This window comes from Aegilops tauschii, chromosome 1, assembly GCF_002575655.3.
Source record: "Aegilops tauschii subsp. strangulata cultivar AL8/78 chromosome 1, Aet v6.0, whole genome shotgun sequence".
Taxonomy (NCBI): Eukaryota; Viridiplantae; Streptophyta; class Magnoliopsida; order Poales; family Poaceae; genus Aegilops; species Aegilops tauschii.
In genome coordinates, this window is record NC_053035.3 from 394,869,889 (window position 1) to 394,897,398 (window position 27,510).

Genomic DNA, 27,510 nt, shown 5'->3' on the forward strand with positions numbered 1-27,510 from the left:
ATCTCCGCATCCAATCCCTCTTCCAACTACTGCTTCGGCTGCTGCTGCCGCCCGAGCGGAAACCAAACCCCCGGCGGCGAATTTCCGGCGCGCGTGCGCTGGCTGAATTCTGCCTCCGCATTAGCTGCGGTTTCTTGGAGGCCGGGTGCGTGCTTCCGTCCGCTGGCTGACTTCTTGGGGACGAGCTAGAACCGGCGGCCGGACATGCCTAGCCGGGTGGGCGCTGACGACACCGGGGGCGGCCCCGGAGTGGCGGAGATCGTGGAGGCCAGCGGCGGCGCGCACGAGAGAGCCGTGCCTCCGGGGAGTCGTTCCGCGGCGCGGAAGACCGCGCGGTTCGCCGAGCCCGTGCCTGCGCCGTGCGGGGGCGGCCCGAGCCGCCTCGACAGGTCCATGTCGTCCGCCCCCGCGCAGGCGCTCGAGGGTCTCAAGTTCATCAGCGAGACAGACGTCTCCGACGGATGGACCCGCGCCGCCGGGTTCTTCGACAGTAACTCCCAGAATGACCTCCTCCCCCGGTCCATGTTCGGCGAATGCATCGGTACGTAAAACACGTCGCCTCGGTCCGCCTTGTCTCAGTCGAAAACACAATTCGCTCGTGCCTCATTAGTTGTGCATCACTGTGATCAAACAATAATTTTGCAGGTACGAAAGAGGTCGCGTTCGCCGGCGAGCTGTTCGACACGCTGGCAAGGCGGCGGGGCATCTCCGGGGACAGCATCGACAAGGCGGAGCTGCGTGAGTTCTGGGATCAAATTTCAGACCCCAGCTTCAAGAGCCGCCTGCAGCTCTTCTTCGACATGTACGCTAATTATAAACTACGCCCCACCGCATTAGTTTTTTTTTTTTGAATCGCCCTCCGCATTAGTTAAGAGTAAACCTGATCATTCACCGGGCCGGGCCTGGTTTAGGCCGGGCTTGTCAAAGCCCAAAGCAAAAATCACAAGCCCGGGCCTGCCCCGGCCTGAAACACATGAACAGTTATACTTTCCAATTAAATAAATAATATCCGGGGTATTAACGTAATAGCATATACCTATATTTTAAGTAAAATATACATTTATGATTATTTTGGGCTTTTGGGCTGGGCTTCAAGCAAGAAAATGGAGCCGGAGCCCGAGCCCGACCTGTATGCACATGTCTCTGGGCCGGGTTGTCTACAAAGGTCTAGTTAAGAGAACTCTTAGTTCATCCTTCGCACTTTACTTTCAAGTTTAGGTTGCTGATATAAGTTAGTATAAAGTTGAATCACTTATTTTGGGACGGAGGGAATACTGCTTATGAAATATGTTTTACAATGTTTAATTTTTTTTTTGAAATGTTATGTACCTTTTTTTGTAACACATTTAAATGTCACAAACACAAGAGTATAAGTTGGTTTCTTACGTAGAACAAGAAGGACTAACAACATGAAAGATGTTATCCCTTTTGGACATGTTGTGTTGTTGTAGCATGGTGGTAATCTTAGTTAACGTTTACCACGAGGTCACACGATCGAGCCATAGTGCTCCCTTTTTTCGGGTTACATTTCTTTTAAAATTTATTTTTCAGTCTGTATTTATATAATAAAGGAATTAGTCGTGCTATCATAACAAGAATGATCATCGGTCTCACGGTCTGGTGTGGTTGTCCACCCGGCCCTACTAGGGGCAGGTTGCGGCTTTGAAACCCCACCATTCATGTTTTTCTTTTTATTTTAGGGGTTTAATACGTAAATAAGAAACCTAAGGGCTTTTCTGTAAATCTATCATGAGACAGCGGCTGACAGCAGGCCCTGGCCACGCTAGCATGCCATGTAGGCCACGAATACACCCACGTATGGGAAATGTGACCGTATATAAATGCCCGTGCAAGTTTGATGGCCAGAAACATATATTTTGCAAGTTTGTGCACTATACAGATTATCGCGTGCAAGTTCTATGACTACCGGTCTATTTACCTCTTTCGGGTGCATAGTGTATATGTTATGAATTTAGATAATTTTATTTATTGTCATGCATGATATCAAGTAGTGTACATTATTTATTACTCCCTCCTTTCCATAAAGTAGTTCACATAGTTTTTCTAAAAGTCAAACCTTACCAAGTTTGACCAAGTTTATGGAGAAAAATATTTACATCTAGAATGCCAAACACATGTCCTTAAATTCCTCATAACATGCAGTTTCATATTTTTTTAGTTTTTTTTGAAACGGAGGCATAAGCTTTGGCTCATCTATTAATTAAGGAGGAGAAGAGTTTGTGTTACGAAAACACCCTTACAACCCAAATTGTAACTCTCCCAAAATGAAACTCCCTAACTTCTTTGCTCCCGCTTTGGCCCAAAGCTTGGCCTCATCTTGAATTAAGCATAAAGGATAGGTGGAGGAGCGCTTTTTTGTTGGAATACGCAGGTATTACGCTCGTTCCAAATCATCCAACACACAATTAAGCATGGTGAGGAAAGCCATAGCTTTCCGGTTAGGTATGTTATCGCCCGAAGAGTTGATCCACCAATCCTTCACGAAATCTTATAGGTGCCACAAAGAGGTGTCAATGTGTCCAAGTTGCAGCCAAGCCTTGACAAGGTTCCAAAGGCGAAGGGTGAAAGGGCATTTTTAGAAAAGATGTGGCTCGGATTCTTGTTCCCGCCTACATAGAGGACATAGACCGCAATTTGGCCATCCCCGCTTGGCCAAGCGGTCGACGTCCCAAATCCTATCTTGGATTGCCAACCATGCGAAGAATTTTTCCTTGTGGGAGCCTTCCAAACCGCATGCTCCATAGGTGAGAAAGTGAAAGTGACTCCCAAGAATTGGGCATTGTAAGCGGACGCCGCCGAGTAATGGCAACTAGCGTGTGTCCTTTCAAGAGATATCATCCTCCACGAGCTCATCCAACTGAACGCCATGTATTAGGGACCAAAGCACCACAAACTCATGTTAGTGGTTCCACGAGAAAGCGTTGTTGAGCTTGTGATAACCCACAAGTATAGGGGATTGTTTGTAGCCCTTTTTGATAAATAAGTGTGTCGAACCCAATGAGAATCTAAAGGTAGAACAAATATTCCCTCAAGTTCTATCGACCATTGATACAACTCTATGCACACTTAATGTATGCTTTACCTAGAACAAGAATAAAACTAGAAGTACTTTGTAGGTATGAAGGGATAAGTTTGCAAGATAATAAAGAATGTAAAAATAAAAAGTAGGTGCTGCTTAGATAAAGAAACAGTTAAATTAGTATAACGAGTGTGGATTAGTGTGGTAGAATTTGTGGAATTGTCCCTTAGCAATTGACTACGTTACTAGACCGATAGCAAGTTTTTATGTGGGAGAGGCCACTGCTAGCATGTCGTCCCTTACATGAAATTCTATGCACTTATGATTGAAGCTATTAGCAAGCATCCGCAACTACTAACGTTCATTAAGGTAAAACTCAACCATAGCATTAAGATATATATTTGTCCCCCTTCAATCCCATATGCATCTATTTCTATGTTTAGGAAGAAGCTTCTCCCACCCTTGTGTTGGGGAACGTAGTAATTTCAAAAAAATTCCTACGCACACGCAAGATCATGGTGATGCATAACAACGAGAGGGGAGAGTGTTGTCCACGTACCCTTGTAGACCGAAAGCGGAAGCGTTAACACAACGCGGTTGATGTAGTCGTACGTCTTCACGATCCGACCGATCAAGTACCGAACGTACGGCACCTCCGAGTTCAGCACACGTTCAGCTCGATGACGTCCCTCGAACTCCGATCTAGCCGAGTGTTGAGGGAGAGTTTCGTCAGCACGACGGCGTGGTGACGATGATGATGTTCTACCGACGCAGGGCTTCGCCTAAGCACCGCTACAATATTATCGAGGTGTAATATGGTGGAGGGGGGCACCGCACACGGCTAAGAGATCAATAGATCAATTGTTGTGTCTATGAGGTGCCCCCCTGCCCCCCGTATATAAAGGAGCAAGGGGGAGGCCGGCCGGCCCTTGTTGGCGCGCCAGGAGGAGGAGTCCTCCTCCTAGTAGGAGTAGGACTCCCCTCTTTCCTACTCCTACTAGGAGGGGGAAAGGAAGGGGGAGAGGGAGAAGGAAAGGGGGCGCCGCCCCCCCTCTCCTAGTCCAATTCGGACCAGAGGGGGAGGGGGCGCGCGGCCCCTCCTGGCTGCCCCTCTCTCTCTCCACTAAGGCCCATAAGGCCCATTACTTCTCCCGGGGGTGTTCCGGTAACCCTCCGGCACTCCGGTTTTCTCCGAAATCACCAGGAACACTTCCAGTGTCCGAATATAGTCGTCCAATATATCAATCTTTATGTCTCGACCATTTCGAGACTCCTCGTCATGTCCGTGATCACATCCGGGACTCCGAACAACCTTCGGTACATCAAAACATATAAACTCATAATATAACTGTCATCGTAACGTTAAGCGTGCGGACCCTACGGGTTTGAGAACTATGTAGACATGACCGAGACACGTCTCCGGTCAATAACCAATAGCGGGACCTGGATGCCCATATTGGCTCCCACATATTCTACGAAGATCTTTATCGGTCAAACCGCATAACAACATACGTTGTTCCCTTTGTCATCGGTATGTTACTTGCCCGAGATTCGATCGTCGGTATCTTAATACCTAGTTCAATCTCGTTACCGGCAATTCTCTTTACTCGTTCGGTAATACATCATCTCGCAACAAACTCATTAGTTGCAATGCTTGCAAGGCTTAAGTGATGTGCATTACCGAGAGGGCCCGGAGATACCTCTCTGACAATCGGAGTGACAAATCCTAATCTCGAAATACGCCAACCCAACAAGTACCTTCGGAGACACCTGTAGAGCACCTTTATAATCACCCAGTTACGTTGTGACGTTTGGTAGCACACAAAGTGTTCCTCCGGTAAACGGGAGTTGCATAATCTCATAGTCATAGGAACATGTATAAGTCATGAAGAAAGCAATAGCAACATACTAAACGATCGAGTGCTAAGCTAACGGAATGGGTCAAGTCAATCACATCATTCTCCTAATGATATGATCCCGTTAATCAAATTACAACTCATGTCTATGGCTAGGAAACATAACCATCTTTGATCAACGAGCTAGTCAAGTAGAGGCATACTAGTGACACTCTGTTTGTCTATGTATTCACACATGTATCATGTTTCCGGTTAATACAATTCTAGCATGAATAATAAACATTTATCATGATATAAGGAAATAAATAATAACTTTATTATTGCCTCTAGGGCATATTTCCTTCAATCTCCCACTTGCACTAGAGTCAATAATCTAGTTCACATCGCCATGTGATTTAACATCAATAGTTCACATCACCATGTGATTAACACCCATAGTTCACATCGTCATGTGACCAACACCCAAAGGGTTTTACTAGAGTCAATAATCTAGTTCACATCGCTATGTGATTAACACCCAAAGAGTACTAAGGTGTGATTATGTTTTGCTTGTGAGATAATTTTAGTCAACGGGTCTGTCACATTCAGATCCGTAAGTATTTTGCAAATTTCTATGTCTACAATGCTCTGCACGGAGCTACTCTAGCTAATTGCTCCCACTTTCAATATGTATCTAGACCGAGACTTAGAGTCATCTAGATTAGTGTCAAAAACTTGTATCGACGTAACCCTTTACGACGAACCTTTTGTCACTTCCATAATCGAGAAACATATCCTTATTCCAGTAAGGATAATTTTGACCGCTGTCCAGTGATCTACTCCTAGATCACTATTGTACTCCCTTGCCAAAATCAGTGTAGGGTATACAATAGATCTGGTACACAGCATGGCATACTTTATAGAATCCTATGGCCGAGGCATAGGGAATGACTTTCATTCTTTTTCTATCTTCTGTCGTGGTCGGGCTTTGAGTCTTACTCAATTTCACACCTTATAACACAGGCAAGAAACTCTTTCTTTGTCTGTTCCATTTTGAATTACTTCAAAATCTTGTTAAGGTATGTACTCATTGAAAAAACTTATCAAGCGTCTTGATCTATCTCTATAGATCTTGATGCTCAATATGTAAGCAGCTTCACTGAGGTCTTTCTTTGAAAAACTCCTTTCAAACACTCCTTTATGCTTTGCAGAATAATTCTACATTATTTCCGATCAACAATATGTCATTCACATATACTTATCAGAAATGTTGTAGTGCTCCCACTCACTTTCTTGTAAATACAGGCTTCACCGCAAGTCTATATAAAACTATATCCTTTGATCAACTTATCAAAGCGTATATTCCAACTCCGAGATACTTGCACCAGTCCATAGATGGATCGCTGGAGCTTGCATATTTTGTTAGCACCTTTAGGATTAACAAAACCTTCTGGTTGCATCATATACAACTCTTCTTTAATAAATCCATTAAGGAATGCAGTTTTGTTTATCCATTTGCTAGATTTCATAAAATGCGGCAATTGCTAACATGATTCGGACAGACTTAAGCATAGATACGAGTGAGAAACTCTCATCGTAGTCAACACCTTAAACTTGTCGAAAACCTTTTGCGACAATTCTAGCTTTGTAGATAGTAACACTACTATCAGTGTCCGTCTTCCTCTTGAAGATCCGTTTAATCTCAATGGCTCGCCGATCATTGGGCAAGTCAATCAAAGTCCATACTTTGTTCTCATACATGGATCTCATCTCAGATTTCATGGCTTCAAGCCATTTTGCGGAATCTGGGCTCACCATCGCTTCTTCATAGTTTGTAGGTTCGTCATGGTCTAGTAACATAACCTCTAGAACAGGATTACCGTACCACTCTGGTGCGGATCTTACTTTGGTTGACCTACGAGGTTCAGTAATAACTTGATCTGAAGTTTCATGATCATCATCATTAACTTCCTCACTAATTGGTGTAGGCGTCGCAGAAACCAGTTTCTGTGATGAACTACTTTCCAATAAGGGAGCAGGTACAGTTACCTCATCAAGTTCTACTTTCCTCCCACTCACTTCTTTCGAGACAAACTCCTTCTCTAGAAAGGATCCATACTTAGCAACGAATGTCTTGCCTTCGGATCTGTGATAGAAGGTGTACCCAACTGTCTCCTTTGGGTATCCTATGAAGACACCTTTCTCCGATTTGGGTTTGAGCTTATCAGGATGAAACTTTTTCACATAAGCATCGCAACCCCAAACTTTAAGAAACGACAACTTTGGTTTCTTGCCAAACCACAGTTCATAAGATGTCGTCTCAACGGATTTAGATGGTACCCTATTTAACGTGAATGTAGCTGTCTCTAATGCATAACCTCAAAGCGATAGTGGTAGATCGGTAAGAGACATCATATATTGCACCATATCTAATAAAGTACGGTTACGATGTTCGGACACACCATTACACCGTGGTGTTCCAGGTGGCGTGAGTAGTGAAACTATTTCACATTGTTTTTACTGAAGGCCAAACTCGTAACTCAAATACTCTTCTCCACGATCAGATCGTAGAAACTTTATTTTCTTGTTACGATGATTTTCCACTTCACTCTGAAATTATATGAACTTTTCAAATTTTCAGACTTCTGTTTCATTAAGTAGATATACCCATATCTGCTCAAATCATCTGTGAAGGTCAGAAATTAATGATACCAGCTACGAGCCTCAATATTCATCGGACCACATACATCTGTATGTATGATTTCCAACAAATCTGTTGCTCTCTCCATAGTTCCGGAGAACGGCGTATTAGTCATCTTGCCCATGAGGCACGGTTCGCAAGCATCAAGTGATTCCAAAATCCCATCAGTATGGAGTTTCTTCATGCGCTTTACACCAATATGACCTAAACGGCAGTGCCATAAATAAGTTGCACTATCATTATTAACTTTGCATCTTTTGGCTTCATTATTATGAATATGTGTATCACTACGATCGAGATCCAACAAACCATTTTATTGGGTGTATGACCATAGAAGGTTTTATTCATGTAAACAGAACAACAATTATTCTCTAATTTAAATGAATAACCGTATTGCAACAAACATGATCAAATCATATTCATGCTCAACGCAAACACCAAATAACACTTATTTAGGTTCAACACTAATCCCGAAAGTATAGGGAGTGTGCGATGATGATCATATCAATCTTGGAACCACTTCCAATACACATCGTCACTTCATCCTTAACTAGTTTATGTTCATGCAACTCCCATTTTGAGTTACTACTCTTTAGCAACTGAACCAGTATCAAATACTGAGGGGTTGCTATAAACACTAGTAAGTACACATCAATAACATGTATATCCAATATACCTTTGTTCACTTTGCCATCCTTCTTATCCACCAAATACTTGGGGCAGTTCCGCTTCCAGTGACCAGTCCCTTTGCAGTAGAAGCACTTAGTCTCAGGCTTAGGTACAGACTTGGGCTTCTTCACTTGAGTAGCAACTTGCTTGCCGTTCTTTTTGAAGTTCCCCTTCTATCCCTTTGCCCTTTTCTTGAAACTAGTGGTCTTGTTAACCATCAACACTTGATGCTCTTTCTTGATTTCTACCTTCGTCGATTTCAGCATCGCGAAGAGCTCGGGAATTACTTTCGTCATCCCTTACATACTATAGTTCATCACGAAGTTCTACTAACTTTGGTGATGGTGACTAGAGAATTCTGTTAATCACTATTTTATCTGGAAGATTAACTCCCACTTGATTCAAGCGATTGTAGTACCCAGACAATCTGAGCACATGCTCACTGCTTGAGCTATTCTCCTCCATCTTTTAGCTATAGAACTTGTTGGAGACTTCATATCTCTCAACTCGGGTATTTGCTTGAAATATTAACTTCAACTCCTGGAACATCTCATATGGTCCATGACGTTCAAAACGTCTTTGAAGTCCCGATTCTAAGCCGTTAAGCATGGTGCACTAAACTATCAAGTAGTCATCATATTGAGCTAGCCAAACGTTCATAACGTATGCATCTGCTCCTGCAATAGGTCTGTCACCTAGCGGTGCATCAAGGACATAATTCTTCTGTGCAGCAATGAGGATAATCCTCAGATCACGGATCCAATCCGCCTCTTTGCTACTAACATCTTTCAACATAATTTTCTCTAGGAACATATCAAAATAAACACAGGGAAGCAACAACGCGAGCTATTGATCTACAACATAATTTGCAAAAATACTATCAGGACTAAGTTCATGATAAATTTAAGTTCAATTAATCATATTACTTAAGAACTCCCACTTAGATAGACATCCCTCTAATCCTCTAAGTGATCACATGATCCATATCAACTAAACCATGTCCGATCATCACGTGAGATGGAGTAGTTTCAATGGTGAACATCACTATGTTGATCATATCTACTATATGATTCACGCTCGACCTTTCGGTCTCCGTGTTCCGAGGCCATATCTGTTATATGCTAGGCTCGTCAAGCTTAACCTGAGTATTCCGTGTGTGCAACTGTTTTGCACCCGTTGTATTTGAACATAGAGCCTATCACACCCGATCATCACGTGGTGTCTCAGCACGAAGAACTTTGGCAACGGTGCATACTCAGGGAGAACACTTATACTTTGATAATTTAGTGAGGGATCATCTTATAATGCTACCGTCAATCAAAGCAAGATAAGATGCATAAAAGATAAACATCACATGCAATCAATATAAGTGATATGATATGGCCATCATCATCTTTTGCTTGTGATCTCCATCTTCGAAGCACCGTCATGATCACCATCGTCACCGGCGCGACACCTTGATCTCCATCGTAGCATCGTTGTTGTCTCGCCAACTATTGCTTCTACGACTATCGCTACCGCTTAGTGATAAAGTAAAACAATTACATGGCGATTGCATTGCATAATATAAAGCGACAACCATATGGCTCCTGCCAGTTGCCGATAACTCGGTTACAAAACATGATCATTTCATACAATAAAATTCAGCATCATGTCTTGACCATATCACATCACAACATGCCCTGCAAAAACAAGTTAGACGTCCTCTACTTTGTTGTTGCAAGTTTTACGTGGCTGCTACGGGCTTTAGCAAGAACCGTTCTTACCTACGCATCAAAACCACAACGATAGTTTGTCAAGTTGGTGCTATTTTAACCTTCGCAAGGACCGGGCGTAGCCACACTCGGTTCAACTAAAGTGAGAGAGACAGACACCCGCCAGTCACCTTTAAGCAACGAGTACTCACAACGGTGAAACCGGTCTCGCGTAAGCGTACGCGTAATGTTGGTCCGGGCCGCTTCATCTCACAATACCGCTGAACCAAAGTATGCCATGCTGGTAAGCAGTGTGACTTATATCGCCCACAACTCACTTGTGTTCTACTCGTGCATAACATCAACGCATAAAACCAGGCTCTGATACCACTGTTGGGGAACGTAGTAATTTCAAAAAAATTCCTACGCACACGCAAGATCATGGTGATGCATAGCAACGAGAGGGGAGAGTGTTGTCCACGTACCCTCGTAGACCGAAAGCGGAAGCGTTAACACAACGCGGTTGATGTAGTCGTACGTCTTCACGATCCGACCGATCAAGTACCGAACGTACGGCACCTCCGAGTTCAGCACACGTTCAGCTCGATGACGTCCCTCGAACTCCGATCCAGCCGAGTGTTGAGGGAGAGTTCCGTCAGCACGACGGCGTGGTGACGATGATGATGTTCTACCGACGCAGGGCTTCGCCTAAGCACCGCTACGATATTATCGAGGTGTAATATGGTGGAGGGGGGCACCGCACACGGCTAAGAGATCAATAGATCAATTGTTGTGTCTATGAGGTGCCCCCCTGCCCCCGTATATAAAGGAGCAAGGGGGAGGCCGGCCGGCCCTTGTTGGCGCGCCAGGAGGAGGAGTCCTCCTCCTAGTAGGAGTAGGACTCCCCTCTTTCCTACTCCTACTAGGAGGGGGAAAGGAAGGGGGAGAGGGAGAAGGAAATAGGGGCGCCCCCCCCCCCTCTCCTAGTCCAATTCGGACCAGAGGGGGAGGGGGCGCGCGGCCCCTCCTGGCTGCCCCTCTCTCTCTCCACTAAGGCCCATAAGGCCCATTACTTCTCCCGGGGGGGTTCCGGTAACCCTCCGGCACTCCGGTTTTCTCCGAAATCACCCGGAACACTTCCAGTGTCCGAATATAGTCGTCCAATATATCAATCTTTATGTCTCGACCATTTCGAGACTCCTCGTCATGTCAGTGATCACATCCGGGACTCCGAACAACCTTCGGTACATCAAAACATATAAACTCATATATAACTGTCATCGTAACGTTAAGCGTGCGGACCCTACGGGTTCGAGAACTATGTAGACATGACCGAGACACGTCTCCGGTCAATAACCAATAGCGGGACCTGGATGCCCATATTGGCTCCCACATATTCTACAAAGATCTTTATCGGTCAAACCGCATAACAACATACGTTGTTCCCTTTGTCATCGGTATGTTACTTGCCCGAGATTCGATCGTCGGTATCTTAATACCTAGTTCAATCTCGTTACCGGCAAGTCTCTTTACTCGTTCTGTAATACATCATCTCGCAACAAACTCATTAGTTGCAATGCTTGCAAGGCTTAAGTGATGTGCATTACCGAGAGGGCCCAGAGATACCTCTCCGACAATCGGAGTGACAAATCCTAATCTCGAAATACGCCAACCCAACAAGTACCTTCGGAGACACCTGTAGAGCACCTTTATAATCACCCAGTTACGTTGTGACGTTTGGTAGCACACAAAGTGTTCCTCCGGTAAATGGGAGTGGCATAATCTCATAGTCATAGGAACATGTATAAGTCATGAAGAAAGCAATAGCAACATACTAAACGATCGAGTGCTAAGCTAACGGAATGGGTCAAGTCAATCACATCATTCTCCTAATGATATGATCATGTTAATCAAATGACAACTCATGTCTATGGCTAGGAAACATAACCATCTTTGATCAACGAGCTAGTCAAGTAGAGGCATACTAGTGACACTCTGTTTGTCTATGTATTCACACATGTATCATGTTTCCGGTTAATACAATTCTAGCATGAATAATAAACGTGATATAAGGAAATAAATAATAACTTTATTATTGCCTCTAGGGCATATTTCCTTCACCTTGACCTCCAATGCATAGTCCTATCAACATACAATTAACCCCATGGCGTGATCCACACGCGCGCTCATATGATGGCCACCAAAGGACAGCAACATAACCACAAGCAAATTAAATCAATCGTAGCAATTCACCAATTACCGGTAGGACAACAAAAATCTACTCAGACATCATATGATGGCAACATATCATTGGATAATAATATGAAGCATAAAGCACCATGTTCAAGTAGAGGGTACAGCGGGTGCGGGAGAGTGGGCTGCTATAGATAGATGGGGGAAGGTGATGAAGATGTTAGTGAAGATGACGTAGTTGTTGGAGTAGATCGCCGTCACATGATGATTGCCCCGACGGCATTCCGGCGCCAACAGGAGAGAGGGGGAGAGAGCCCCCCTCCTTCTTCTTCTTCATTGGCCTCCCCCTAGATGGGAGGAGAGTTCCCTATCTGGTCCATGGCCTCCATGGTGGCGGAGGGGCAGGAGCCCCTCTGAGATTGGATCTCCCTCTCTGTTCTCTTCTGTTTCGCGCTCCCAGATCTGGCCAAAAACCGTTTCTTAAATATCCGGAGATCCGTAACTCCGATTGCGCTGAGATTTTAACACGGTTTTTTTCCAGATATAAGCTTTATTGCGCCCGAATTAGAGCTCCAACCGCCTTACGAGGTGAGCACAACCCACCACCCCGCGCCTAGGCCCTGGGGCGCGCCCTGGTGTCTCGTGGGGGCTGTGGGCCTCCTTTTGCATTGATTTCACCTCCCAAAAATCACATATATTTCAAAATAATTCTCCGTAAAATTTTATTGCATTTGGACTTCGTTTGATATGGATATTCTGCGAAACAAAAAACATGCAAAAAACAGGAACTGGCACTGGGCACTGGATCAATATGTTATTCCTAAAAAATAATATAAAATGTTGCCAAAAGTATGTAAAAGTTGTATAATATTTGTATGGAACAATAAAAAATTATATATATGACGGACACGTGTCAGCTTGATTTTTGAATCCAAGCATTGTCTTTGAGAGCTTCCCGAACTTTCTGTGTTTTCCTTGTCGACGCCTCGAAAATATGCGGAGCTATATCCTTTGGCTTGATCCCAAAGTCCCAAAGGGAGTCCCAAAAGGGGGTCTTGGCGACGTTCCCAACGATGATGATGGTGGATGAATAGAAGAAGTCAAGGTCTCTCTCATCACAAGGGTTGCACATGCCCACCCAAACTTTGCTCGGCTCTTTCCATTCATACCAAGGCCATCGTAATCTAAGTTCCTGCGCGAATTTGTTGGTGTTGACGACTCCAAGACCCTCATAGAACAAGGGGTGGCACACGTTGTTCCACATTACTTTCATTTTGCTCTGGTTGTCTTGCCTGACCCGGACCAAAGAAAGGCCCTCCCAAGCTTGTTAGTGTTGCGAAGCGTGCTTGGCAGAACAATTGAAGGTGTAATAAAAAACACCACTTGGGAGGTAAGCACTGACTTGACAAGACTCGTGCGGCCGATGGTAGTGATGTTTTGGCCCTCCCAAGGGACGAGCTTCATGGCCACCTTGTCTTTCAAAAATTGGAAGTCCACCTTTTCAAGTTTCCAAACCGAAAACGGGAGACCTAAATATCGCATAGGGAAGGATGTCTTCGCGGCCGGCCAGCTTCAGAGAATGCGATCCATATTAATGTGGTTGCACCGGATGGGAACTACCGATCTCTTATGGACGCTAGTGCACAAGCCCGTGACTTGGCCGAAGTATTTGAGGATGCCGGAAAGATTGCCAATGTCATTTTTGATCGGTACCATGAACACCGCCGCATCATCCGCATATAGAGAGGTCCACACCATGGCGCCCCCTTGCTCGTGGCCAATTGGAGGATCTTCTGTAGAGGGTCAATATCAATGACAAAGAACAAGGGGGAGAGCGGATCCCCCTGGCGAAACCTTATATTTCAGTGTTGCATATATAAATAGTTTTCTCTACACATTTGGTTAAATTTTACAAAGTTTGACTTTTAGAAAGTCCATATTGCCTTTTATACGTCTAATGGGGAATGTACCGGAGATGGGCTCTTTTATTATATAGCAAGGTAAACATTAGTCCTTGATTGATGCGTCGGGTAAATCATTTATTAACAAAACCATTTTGTGTCGTGTATCTCATGTATTTTGTCGGTCAATGTCAAAGGTGAAGTACATAAATGAATGTCTTGACTAACCAACAGGGTGGACAAGAACGCTGACGGGAGGATCAGCGATGTGGAGGTCAAACAGGTGAATTCCAACTACTCTTTCACTGGTTCATTTAGGCGTCTCCATTATCCAACAACAGGAATGGAGGGGGTGTGTGTTCTCTGATTTTCAACGATGAATGATTCTCGCTCAAAAAGACTGTCACTGGACATTTGAACATCAATGAGGGCTATTCTGATCTGGTCTGCAGATCATCACATTGAGCGCGTCCGCGAACCATCTAACAATAACCGCACAACAGTCCGAGGAGTATGTCAAGCTCATCATGGAGGAGTTGGACCTCCACGGCCGTGGCTACCTCGAGGTAATTAACTCTGATGCGACCAACCAGTGGCAGACCTAGAATTGTTCTATTAGAGTGCTAAATACTACTACCTCTCATCTGGTTTATAGCGTTCAATTCAAAAATCTCACTAACTAAAATAGATGATGAGTGGTGAAATAATTTTTGTACTTTACAAAAGTACTCAATTAATGCGATTACTTTTACTAAAAATGTGTTTACTAATGTATTAATTGCAATACATGCATGCGTGAATAACCAAAAAAATATTTATATGCATCGATGAGTTTCTCTTAACCCTCGCATAGAGTGATTTAACGTACCTTAAAATTTGAACATGTGATGGGGAGCAATAAAAATAAAACTTATAAAATAGAAAAACAAAAATTTTAAGATAAGCCGTATAAAATGGAAAGAAGGTAGTAGTGTAATTTGATTAAGTATCATCATAATCCTAGCAAGACTCTTCAAATAGCATTGTGTTGTTCGGAAATTAGTGTCTAGTGTATATTAGTATAAAGTAGACTGCACCCTACACTGGCACCCACTAGATTCGCCCCTGTGACCAACAATGTTACTGATGCAAAGAATTAATGGTGAGAATTAATTTGCAGCTGCACAGCTTAGAGATGCTATTACTGAAGCCGTTAAGCGAGACGATGACCAAGGGCGGTAAATTGGCGGAACCCAATTGGCACAAGCAGTTGTACCGCCGCGCCCGATACTTCCTGAAGGACAATTGGCGCCGCTGTTGGGTGATGCTCCTGTGGCTATCCATCTGCGCGGGGCTATTCGCTTGGAAGTTCATGCAGTACCGCCACCGCGCTGTGTTCAAGGTGATGGGCTATTGCGTGTGTGTGGCCAAGGGTGGCGCCGAGACACTCAAGTTCAACATGGCGCTCACTCTCCTTCCCGTGTGCCGCAACACCATCACGTGGCTTCGGAGCCGCACCACGCTCGGACGGTTTGTGCCATCTAACGACAACCTCAACTTCCACAAGATGATCGCTGTGGGGATCTCTGTCGGTGCCGGGCTTCATATCATCTCTCACCTGACGTGCGACTTCCCGAGGCTGGTGCACGCCACCGATGATGAGTATGAGCCCATGAAGCCATTCTTCGGCGACGTGAAGCCGCCCAACTATTGGTGGTTCTTGAAGGGCACAGAAGGGTGGACCGGGCTAGTGATGTTGGTGCTTATGGCCATCACCTTTACACTCGCCACGGGGCGGTTCCGCAAAAGAGAGCTCCGACGCCCCAAGACAAAGAAGTCTAAGAGCCTCGTTGAGTCCAAGAATCCAAATAGCCTTCCCGGGCTGCTCGGACGCCTCACCCGGTCCGTGAGTGCCTCGCACAACCGCCTCACTATGCTCATCAACGCCTCGTTCAATCGCTTCACTGGGTACAATGCCTTCTTGTACACACACCATCTGTTCGTCATCGTCTACGCGCTGCTCATCGTCCACGGGCACTTCCTCTACCTCATCAAGAAGTGGCAAAAGAAGACGGTACGTTAACACATCAATCTTGTGGAATGGGGAGCTCTTGTAAAATTTTCAATACATAAAATCTCCATATATCTTTAGAAAAATAGTTAATTCTTTGAATTTGTGCGAGAATTGTCCAAGCCAAAAAAAATTGCTTCCACTCAAAAGGATAAATCTCTGGGTTTGGCCATGGCTGACTGACAATTGAGTATTGATTGGAACTATTTGTGGTGCGTGCAGACGTGTATGTACCTGACAGTGCCAATTGTCGTGTACGCGTGCGAACGACTGACGCGAACACTCCGATCGAGGGTGCGGTTGGTGGAGAAGATCAAGGTGGCGGTGCACCCGCACCCCGCAAGCCTGCTGTCCCTGCACATGTCCAAGCCTGAGGGGTTCAGGTTCAAGGGCGGACAATACATCTTCATCAAATGCCCAGACGTCTCAAAATTTGAGTGGTAAGCTGCAACAAACTTACAAACATCTCCGGCTGGCCGGCTCACTTAGGGCATGTACAACGCGGCCGCTTAGCTCGGGCGCCAGGGTTGATTTCCTGGCTATTTTGCCTGGTTCCCGCCCGTGACCAGGATTTGGCCTGGCGCCGATGCCAGGTCTGGCGCCGAACGCTCCAGCTCTTTTGCGTTTATTTTTTTAATCACTAAGCGTCTATAGACCTCTACTAGCGTTGGACAGACGGGGACGCTACGCTTAAGATCCCATTTTCTCCTTCGCTCAAGCGCCTGAATAAGCGCCGCCCATTGAAGATGCCCTTAGGGGATGTTTGGTTTTAGGACTAACAATATCACACTTTTTTATATAATTTTATTAAACTTATACTTCATCCGTCCCAAAATTCTTGTTGATACATCCGTATCTAGACAAACCTAAGACAAGAATTTTAAGACGGAGGAAGTATAACGTAGTTTAATAATATTAAAGTCACAAGTTCGCAGAACTAAGAGAAACTAGCTACCCTTTGTAAGTGTAGATGGCATTGGGATCTTACGGTGTGTTGGATTGCCACCAATGTCTACCCTGCCAACTTTTTGGTCATGGCCGAAGTATTGGTCTTTGTTTGGATGATTGCGAATGTTGGCCAATTCATTGGCAAGCGAAACCTCAATCAATTTTTTGGCTTGCCAACTTTTTTGCCATGGCAAATCTTTGGCACAAATCAAAGATATTGTTAGTGTGGCAAAAAGAAAAACATCTATCTATAGAGATACTAAGAGCATCTACAAGCAGAACCCTGAGTAAATATCATAAAACTACTACTTTATAGGTTAGGGTTTCAAGAAACTACCGAAATTATTTTTTCGCTAATAACTACCAAGTCAGGGGTTGGTTGTTTCAAAAAATCCCAAATCCTCTTTGTTAAAAAATTAAACATGTTTATGACAGGTCGGGCCCGTCACTAAACTCACCGTTTGGTTGACCGGTTGTTTGACTGTTAACTGACTTGTGGAGGCCACATGTCAGCGCCTCATCCACAGATTTTTTACGGATTAGCCCCTACAAATATTTTTAAAAAGCAATCGGGTCCTTGGAATCATTTAAAAAAAGCAATCGGGTCCTTGGACCGTCGCCGCCATGCCTCCAAAGGGTTGTGCCCGTGGTCGCTGTTGCGCCTCCATGGGGCTTCGCCCGTGGTCGCCGCTGCATGCCACCATGGGTGGTCGCCACCGCGCGCCGCCGGCCATGGGGTTCCGCCTGCGGTCACCGCGCGCCATGGGGCTTCGCCCGTGGTCGTCGCCGCGCGCCATGGTGGGCTTGTGTGCAGGCCGCCGCCTCCCCTCCCAAGCCGACGACGACCGCGTCGAGCTTGAGGAGCTCGCGGCAGGGGATAGCGGAGGCCGCAGGCGAGACACGGCGCGGCGGCAGGCGAGTCACCGCGTGGTGCCGGCGGCAGGCGAGGCATGGTGTAGATCCGGCAGGCGAGGCATGGCGGCAGGCGAGGCACTGCACGCGCGGCTCGTCGGCCGGTGCAGGCAGCTCGGGATCGAGCAGGCTGCTGCGGGCGCGTCTCCTCTGGAGACCCGATTGCTTTTTGCAAAAACCTTTAGGGACCTGATTGAAAATTCACAGGTGGGCCCCCCTTGTAAGCAAACGGTCAAACAAAAGTGTGGGCCTCAACTGTCATAATCGTGATCAACTACTAAAGACTCGGTGATTTGAGTTTTTTGAAACATCCAACCACCCACTTGGTAGTTATCAGAGAAAAATTAAAATTCGGTAGTTTTTTGAAACCCTAGCCTTTAAAGTAGTAGTTTTATGCTATTTACTCCAGAACCCTCAGACGTCCCATTGGACAGCCCGGTCACTGTTCGGACAAGAGAGAGGCTAAAAAAAACCACCCAACCGTAATTCTAACTTTGTCCGGACGTCTCCGGACAGTCCACAAATCCCCATATCCAAGTCATACATGGGAAAGATATGGGGATGTCCGGACGTGTCCTGGAGGATGCCACGTAGGATTTGGCCCACCGCGGACCATCTTTTCTCTTTCTTTACTCTTTCTTTCTTTTCTCTCTCTCTCTTCCTCTCCACCAATCATATGCATTTGACTGAACAATATATCAGGATAATACGAGGAGTGGTTGTTTTGCAAGGAAAGTGAGAGTTCAAAACAGACGTGACTAGGCACTGGCCGGGGAAGCCAATTTAAGGAATTATGATTGTAGATGCTCTAAGCTCTCTCGATTCGAAGTGTCATGTTGCTCCAGGGGTTGTGAGGTGCTGAGGGCCTCGCATGTGAGGATGTGTGATGTTTAATTTTATTAATCCTTCTCCTTTTAATTTTTACTTTTCCCACGTCTTAATTCATGACGCTTATTAAAATATGTGAACATCAAAACATAAACATTTTTAAAAATTCACCTTTTCAGATTCATTAATATTGATTAAATTCACGGATATTCTTGAATTTTGTGATCATTTTTTATGTTTGTGAACATTTCATAAATCCAAAATTATATTTAATTTGTGAACATTTTTCAAATCCATGAATAAATTTTAAATTCATGAATGTTTTCTAAAACTCGTGATTTTTTAAAATTTACAATATTTTAAAAACCCTTGAACATCTTTTAATTCTACCTTAAAAAAAAGATAACTGGTTTTTTGAGCTAGTAGTGTGGCGAGCTAAAAATAGCTAAACGAGCGAGAGATGCGGAGAGCCGAGCTGAACAAGCGAGACCTTCGTGCGCTGGCCCATGTGAAACAACAATTTCACGGGTTTAGCATGGAATACGAGCTCCCGAGAGGCTCAAACAACCACCACCGGCTGACCCCGAGACCGAAACATGTAAAGACATCACAACCACACACCAAACAACTTCACTCTCCTCTCGGAACAAATAATATCTCAAACAGCAACCCAATATGATATATATAAAAAAACACTGTCAGAACATAATTAAGACACAAGCCAACAGAGAGAAAATCAAAGCAAAACTACTTATTGTAAGAATATTCTAGATATAAAAGAGTTAATCCCACAAATGAAGAGTGGCGCGGTGAAGCGCGCCTTAGCCTCTAGTCTGGACTAAGGTATAACTTGAACCAAACACTTACTTTTTTTCGCGAGTACGCAAGGATACATTGAACCAAACATTCACTTAAGTTGATCATCTTTTTTTCTAGATCTCATATGTGACAATTTTATTCTCAAACAAAACAACCCCTCAATGAAATAGCGATTTGTCTAATGGGTGAACTGAACGCTTGTTCAGGCACCCGTTCTCCATCACATCGGCGCCGGAGGACGACTGCGTCAGCATCCACATCAAGGCGCTTGGTGACTGGACCGAAGACCTCAGGGACGCCTTCCTTAAGGTATTGTTGTGATTAGTGACATCGATCTCATCATCGTCAACCCCAAAAGCTCCAAAATCATATCTATGCCTAAACGTGTGTGTACAAATTGTAGGTTTGCCCGAACACAGAGGGGAAGAACGAGATTCGCCAGGTAGAGTATGACCGTGAGGACGCCAAGTCCGACCCAAGGTATGTACGTATGAGCAAAAGTTGACTTTTTCCCGTGAAATTCGGTCCCATTTTCTCTTCTCGGGTCATGAGTTCGAAATCGATTCGATCGGACATACCTTTGTGATGCAATCTTTAGCTACCCTCACCCTTTGGATGTATAGATCTGTAGCAAGAGAAGGGCTTCAAAGCGAGCATGATCTTCTAGAATCTCCGGATCAACAAGACCTTGAAAAAAGGTCGTCGATGCTCCCATGTATCTTCCTTGGCCATCCATGCAAATTGTCGCGCAACAACCTCTCTCACTATGTTGAGAAACAACTACATCAACATTTATCTTTGGCCCTCCATCTAGGGATTTAATCCACCTTGGTTCTCTCGGCCTCTAAACAGCAAAATAAGCCATCTTCTTCTCCAGGGTAAGCTCGAGATCCTTCAAGTATCTCAGAACGAACAGCCTTGTGGACAGTGGACTCTGAAAGATTTGTTCATGCTTCACCTTCCGTCTCTCCAACCATATCACCCACAAGGTTACGAGGAGATTTGCAAAGTTTTATATGCTCCACAAGCTCCTCCTTCATAAGTGCCCACACACACTTAGACATATGGCAATCGAGTAAAGCGTGATGCCATACTGATGCATTGCATATCACACATAGATTATCCTCGGATATATTCCTCCTCTTTACAATGTGTTTGGTTCGGGGGAATTAGAGATGGAGAATGGAAGTTAAGGGGTGAGGAGATTAAAAGTCCACTGCTTGATTAGAGAAAATGGGAGTTTAAGTGGGAAGGAGAATGGGAGTTGAGGAAGCCAATTCCCACCGATTTCTTCCCATGGATACCCAGTTAATTCGTGAGCTGAGTTTTATCCCACATCAATTCCCACCATATACCAAACAAGGAAATGGAAGTAAAAATCTACTTCTCATGCCTAATCCCTCCATAAATACCATTGTGCAAACTCCCATTCCCCTTCCGGAATGTTCACCAAACAGGCTTAGAGTTTCACCGGTAGGGATGCTTTATTTTTAACTAGATGCCATCACTAGTAGAAAAAGGGGCTTTTGGCCCGGTTGGTAAGGCCCTTTAGTCCCGGTTTTTGAACCGAGACTAAAGGGTCGTTACTAATGCCTCTCCCCTTTAGTCCCGGTTCTTACACGAACCGGGACTAAAGGCCGCGGCCACGCGGAGCTCCACCTTTAGTCCCGGTTGGTAACACCAACCGGGACTAAAGGAAATTTTATGATTTTTTTTGAAAAAAAATTTGATTTTCAAATTTCTGAATTATTTTAACTTCTAATCTCTAATCACCACCCCTCATCATTGCTCAATTTATCCTCTAATCTCTAATCACCCCTCATCATTCTAGATCATCTAACTTCCCAAACGGTCACCCATCCTCCCACTCCCCAACCTGAGCACGCTTAACTTCCGGGTTCTATTCTCCCTCGTTTCCAAGTCTGCACTTGTTGTTTTCCTGACAATAGTAAGATGTCAATCCTATTAACCCTCAGGAATTTTGCTTGAGCATGAAGTGACACATTTCACTGTTTGAGTTTGAAACTATTGTTTTAAAAAACAATAATTATTTAGTAACACTAATATTTCTTGAATAATTAGTTTGACCATATTTGACCAAAATTCAAAATAACTGAAATAATTATTTAGTAACACTAATATTCTAGAATAATTAGTTTGACCATTGTTTGACCATAGTTTGACCAGATTTGACCACATTTTTTCCAAAAAAAATTGAAACTATATTTTTTTCTGTTACTAGTGGCGCACCTAGCAAATGGTGTGCCACTAGTAAGTTTGAAATTTTTCGATTTTTTCCACTCTAGATCTTAAAAGCCCCGTAACTTTTTTTTGTTAGGTTTTTGAGGATTTTGAAAATATTTAACGGGGTTTCCCCCGTTAAATTCGGATGTAACTTTTCGAGTAGATGATTTTTCATATAAAAAACTTTTTCATCCGAGTTCGTATGCAAAAGTTGTTTGACCATTGTTTGACCACAGTTTGACCAGATTTGACCAAAATTCAAAATAACTGAAATAATTATTTAGTAACACTAATATTCTAGAATAATTAGTTTGACCATTGTTTGACCACAGTTTGACCAGATTTGACCACATTTTTTCCAAAAAAAATTGAAACTATATTTTTTGTGTTACTAGTGGCGCACCTAGCAAATGGTGCGCCACTAGTAAGTTTGAAATTTTTTCGATTTTTTCCACTCTAGATCTTAAAAGCCCCGTAACTTTTTTTCTGTTAGGTTTTTGAGGATTTTGAAAATGTTTAACGGGGTTCCCCCAGTTAAATTCGGATGTAACTTTTTGAGTAGATGATTTTTCATATAGAAAACTTTTTCATCCGAGTTCATATGCAAAAGTTGTTTGACCATTGTTTGACCACAGTTTGACCACAGTTTGACCAGATTTGACCAAAATTCAAAATAACTGAAATAATTATTTAGTAACACTAATATTCTAGAATAATTAGTTTGACCATTGTTTGACCGATGGGTGGGCTGGACTACTATAGTGGTGATGGCATGTCCCGTGGCATCTCCCGGTTGTTGCTTCTTAGGGGCCAAGCTTAGGCTACAGTTTTAGGTCCAAACGCCAAGCCCGAAAGTACGAAATAGCTCGAAACTAGGGTTTTAGTGAAAATAGCAGGCTAAATAGTTAAATTGATATTTTTATACATGAAACTGTCATTGCTTATTTATTTTGGGCTGAGTTTGGACTTTGGATTCCAAGGACGAGTTTTTAAAAGCTCGGTCAGAGGATTCCCGGGTCTTGTCAGGAGGGTGAACGGCCATATATAAGATACAATAAGAATAAAAAATTCGGAAAATTTTCAATCTATTCATCTTTAATCATATTAGTACAACAAACTCTAGAAATAATAAAAATTATATCCAGATCCGTAGACCACCTAGCAACGACTACAAACACTGAAGCGAGCCGAAGGCGCGCCGCTGTCATCGCCCCTCCCTCACCGGACCCGGACAAACCTTGTTGTAGTAGACAGTCGGAAAGTCGTCGTGCTAAGGTCCCATAGAACCAATGCACCAGAACAGCAACCGCCGCGGATGAAGAGTGTAAATCAAAAGGATCCAACCTGAAGACACACGAACGAAGACGAACGACGAACAGATCCAAGCAAATCCATCAAAGACAGATCCGCCGGAGACACACCTCCACACGCCCACCGATGTTGCTACACACATCACCGGAACCGGGACTAGACGGGGAGACCTTTATTCCATCTTCAGGAAGCCGCCGTCGTCTCGCCTTCCTGAGCAAGACACAAACCCTAATAAAGTTCGAAAAAGATATGAAAACGGAGCCCTCCCACCGGCAAGGGCCGAGATCCACTCCGCCTCCATGACCCTAAGGCCACCGGAGACGGGACGGACCGGCGCCGGCGCCGGTGGGAGGCAAAGAACCCTAGGTTTGGGGAGGTGGCGGCTGGCTACGTTGGAGGCGGGGGTGGCAGATGTTTATGTGTACAATAAGAATAATTCTATGGACCGGAAAGAATATTTTCCCTTCCTACTGCAACTATCTCTACTCCTAATGGAGCAGTTGGTAGTCTCGCTTCCAGGTTTTTTTCGTCCCACCTCTCATGGTTTTTTTGGTACCTCCTCCCACCTTCGCTGGTTTTTTTTCGTCCCCTCCCTCACTTCATTGGTTTATTTTCGCGTCACCCTCTCACACAACGAAAGAAATCTGAACAGATCAGAAGTTTTCATACTGGCGCAAGTTATTTAGTAATGTAGAATCAATCACGAACAATCTTTAAAGATCAAATCTAAATTAATTAACCTTACCTTAAATCACTCAATCACATTAATTAGAAAACAAATAATTGATTTTCAGAAAAATCGCTCAATCATATGAACCTTACCTTAACTCACGGATGGTAATCAATCTCCAAACAAAGGAAAAAATACATCGAGGGAGCAGTAAATAAACTCCCTTTCTTATGACATGTATATGATCTTCCCTTCCCTCTCCGTTGTCGAGCGTTCTTGATTCTCGAGGCCGATGCTTGGGCTGCGTCACTGGGTCGCGACGGTGCCGGAGGACGAGGACGGCGAGGCCGGGTGCCGCGGCACCGCATTGGCCGCGGTCGGTGAAGGGGGCGAAGAAGGGCGGCTTCCCTGGCCGTGGCCCTGGGAGTTGGTGCGGTGGAAGCGACACTTGAAGGACCCGGCGTGGGTGGCCGGCGCGCAGACGCACTTGGAAGCGGGCCTGTGGCCCGTGCCGGAGGGCGCCGACGCCGACCCGGGCCACCTCCTCCGCGTATTCTTGGAGCTGTGGCTGCCCGATTTACATGAAATTAATTTCCTCAGTTGTGGTGGCAAATATAATACACATAATCCATATTATTATGCACTAGCGCGTGCGTGTGTGAAATAGATGGATTATGGTCCCGTATCCAATAAGATGGATATGTGTGTGTGTTAGAGAGAGAGGGAGAGGGGGAGAGAGAATGAGGAAGAGGGAGGGAGAGAGAGTGTGTGTGTGAGGATTTGATAGTAAAAAAGGTCGTCAATGTCACTTGATATGTATGAAAATATTAATATTGAACTCTTAAAGTTAATGTGGCCCCGTTGCAACGCACGGGCGTTCTTCTAGTGCGTTAATAAAATCCATCTGCTACCCATATGTTTCCCTCACGCAATTGCTGTCTTTGGTCATGTGAATCTATCTTGAAAAGTAAAATACCATCTTAATCACTGGAAGTAAATTGTGATAAGCAAAATGTGCTCGTGCTGCAGATTCCCCAAGATACTGATCGATGGGCCGTATGGTGCACCCGCGGAGGATTACAAGCGGTACGAGGTTGTGCTTCTGGTGGGACTCGGCATCGGCGCTACGCCCATGATCTCGATCATCAAGGACATCATCTACAACACGAAGCGGCTCCCCGGGGACATCGAGTCTGGCAACCCCGGCGACGCAAGCGCGTCGACGTCGTTCAAGACTCGCCGCGCCTACTTCTACTGGACCACCCGGGAGCAGGGCTCCTTCGAGTGGTTCCGTGGGATCATGGACGAGGTGGCCGAGACGGACAGGGATGGCATCATCAAGCTCCACACCCACTGCACCAGCGTCCACAAGGAGGGCGACGCCCGGTCGGCGCCCCTCGCCATTCTCCAGTCCCTGTACTATGCCAAACACGGCATCGACATCATCTCCGGCAGTCGAGTCAAGACCACCTTCGGGCGAGCGGACTGGCGTGAAGCCTACGAGCGCATCGCTCAGGAGAACCAAGGAAAACGCGTCGGTCAGTACCGTACAGAAACTAACTACGTACTACTACTTCTGTTTTGCAATACGAAACTACTGCACGTACGATTATGGGTTTGTCCGATTAACATCTAACGGTTGCAGACAAGTGGGGCCATGCTCACGAATACGATGCTGGCCTACTGACATGCAGGGTCATCCAGGGAAATTGCTCAAATACACAACATTTGGGGCTTCGTAAAGAAGTACTCCCCCGTAATTAATATAAGATCTTTTAGATCACGTAAGTGGTGATCTAAATGGTCGTATATTACTTTACAGAGGAATACATATAAAATCAGTCACGACAATTTCTAGCACCACACACTTTCTGTGGGTAGCACAATTAGCATGCTCGAGAAGCTGCATCTTGGAGTTACAACCACAGTCTGGATAGAAATGATCAATACACGCATACTTAGTTGAGCTCGGGTATATGCACATAGAGAAAATTACACAAATATACAACATTTGAGGTTGAGGTAACAAAAAACTACAACTCTGGGGTATTTTAACAAAAACCACAACTCTAGGACTAATGAGAAATATAACATGTGGGCCCTTTCAAAGTTAAAAAATCAAAATTTTCAAAAAAGAACTGAAAAAACGTAGTAATTCAGTCCATCTTTGTTGATCAATCTGGGAAATTTTCAGCCTATTTTACTTAGCCATTTTAAGTTTGGACAGTTTTTGTAAGTTAACTCATTCACGTTCATACAAAAATTGTCCAAACTTTAATAAGGCAAAGTAAAATAGGCTGAAATTTTCCCAGATTGATCAACAAAGATGGACTGTACTACAATTTTTCTTGTTTTTTTTTTTACTTTTTTGGATTTTTTTGTAAATTTTGATTTTTCTTAAAGGAACTTTAAGTATTATAATTTTTCTAGATCAAGCCGAACTGTCTCGCTAGTCACACATGAGACCCGCACGTCATATTTCTCATTAAGTGACTAATCAAAGCAATCTGTGTTTTTTGTTACTGGTTAGTCCTAGAGTTGTGGTTTTTATTAAAATCCCTTAGAGTTGTAGTTTTTTGTTACCTCGGCCCTGAATATTGTGTATTTGTGAAATTTCCTCATGCACATATATACTATTCGTGGATAATCTCTCTTACCTAACTATGACATACCAATCAAGGCATAAGCTTCTCATCTCAATCCACTGCTAAGAACAACATGATCAATCAACCAACAACACTTTTGTGCATAGATAGCATTGCTTTTCTGAATTGACACTAACTCTGTGTTTCTTGGATATCACAGGAGTGTTCTACTGCGGCATGCCGACACTGACAAATGAATTGCGCTATCTTGCAAAGGATCTCTTGAGAAAAACAAGCACACAATTTGAGTTCCACAAGGAAAACTTCTAGTTTTGCCAGCCATCCACCCACAAGGAGTTTCTCTTTTTGCGGAAACCATGTTAATTTAGTACATACCACATTCGCAAAAGAAGAAATTTACTACATACCAAGTACTAAATTATCATGATATATTATCTTCTCAGATACGGAGTAACATGTACGGACACTTGTTCATTGTCATGTAACTATATATGGTGTCTATATTATTATTATTTTAAAAACGGATATGGTGTCTATATTGACTACTCTATTTATCATGCGTTATTATATAATAATTTACTTATGGTACCATGCTATGAGTGTTGGTATTTGACCTTTCCTTAGCCAGTCAGACCTTCCTCTGTCATGGGAAGAATTTCTCTTCATTTAGTTTAAATGTAAGTGGTAGGATATGGATACTTCATGCTATCAGACCCTATGTATTCAAAAACCTGTATAAAGTACCTGTGTCTTGCTGCTTTTGGTTAAGTACTTGGAAATTCTGTCGACTTTCTTGGTTTAAGAAAGGATGCTAGACAAAAAAGGTTTTATGATGTCACCTCTATTGCGCTGAGTTTGGTTTCATGGTTAGAATAGATCGACTGAACCCTTTGGAAAATATGATTGGTGTCGGTTGACAATATTTCCGTTGTGTTGGAGGGAGGTTTGGTGCCTGGGCTCACATGCACCTGATATGAGCAGTAAATTCAAAATAATTCAAAAAAACTTATTTCCTTTGGCATTGAAGATGCTCGAGTGTGCTAGAAGGATGCAAATGTTTTGGGACAAATGATATTTGAGTAGCTCTAG

At 44.1% G+C, this 27,510-nt stretch overlaps 1 protein-coding gene across 1 annotated transcript; it reads left to right on the forward strand.

The window, feature by feature from the left end:
• LOC109769596 (respiratory burst oxidase homolog protein B-like) lies at positions 1–27,510 on the forward strand. The gene is made up of 10 exons (XM_045227974.2): positions 1–541; positions 646–802; positions 14,268–14,316; positions 14,486–14,599; positions 15,193–16,086; positions 16,306–16,523; positions 19,797–19,899; positions 19,994–20,070; positions 24,845–25,353; positions 26,621–27,510. The coding sequence occupies exons 1-10, from the start codon at positions 205–207 to the stop codon at positions 26,728–26,730; spliced, it is 2,568 nt and encodes an 855-aa protein (XP_045083909.1). The 5' UTR covers positions 1–204; the 3' UTR covers positions 26,731–27,510.

What these genes read in the sequence shown, in the direction of transcription:
- LOC109769596 (XM_045227974.2), top strand. Translation starts at nt 205, where the DNA reads ATGCCTAGCCGGGTGGGCGCTGACGACACCGGGGGCGGCCCCGGAGTG. An exon ending in CTGCAGCTCTTCTTCGACAT is followed by an intron (nt 803 to 14,267) that starts GTACGCTAATTA and finishes ACTAACCAACAG; the next exon opens with GGTGGACAAGAACGCTGACG. An exon ending in GAACCAAGGAAAACGCGTCG is followed by an intron (nt 25,354 to 26,620) that starts GTCAGTACCGTA and finishes TGGATATCACAG; the next exon opens with GAGTGTTCTACTGCGGCATG.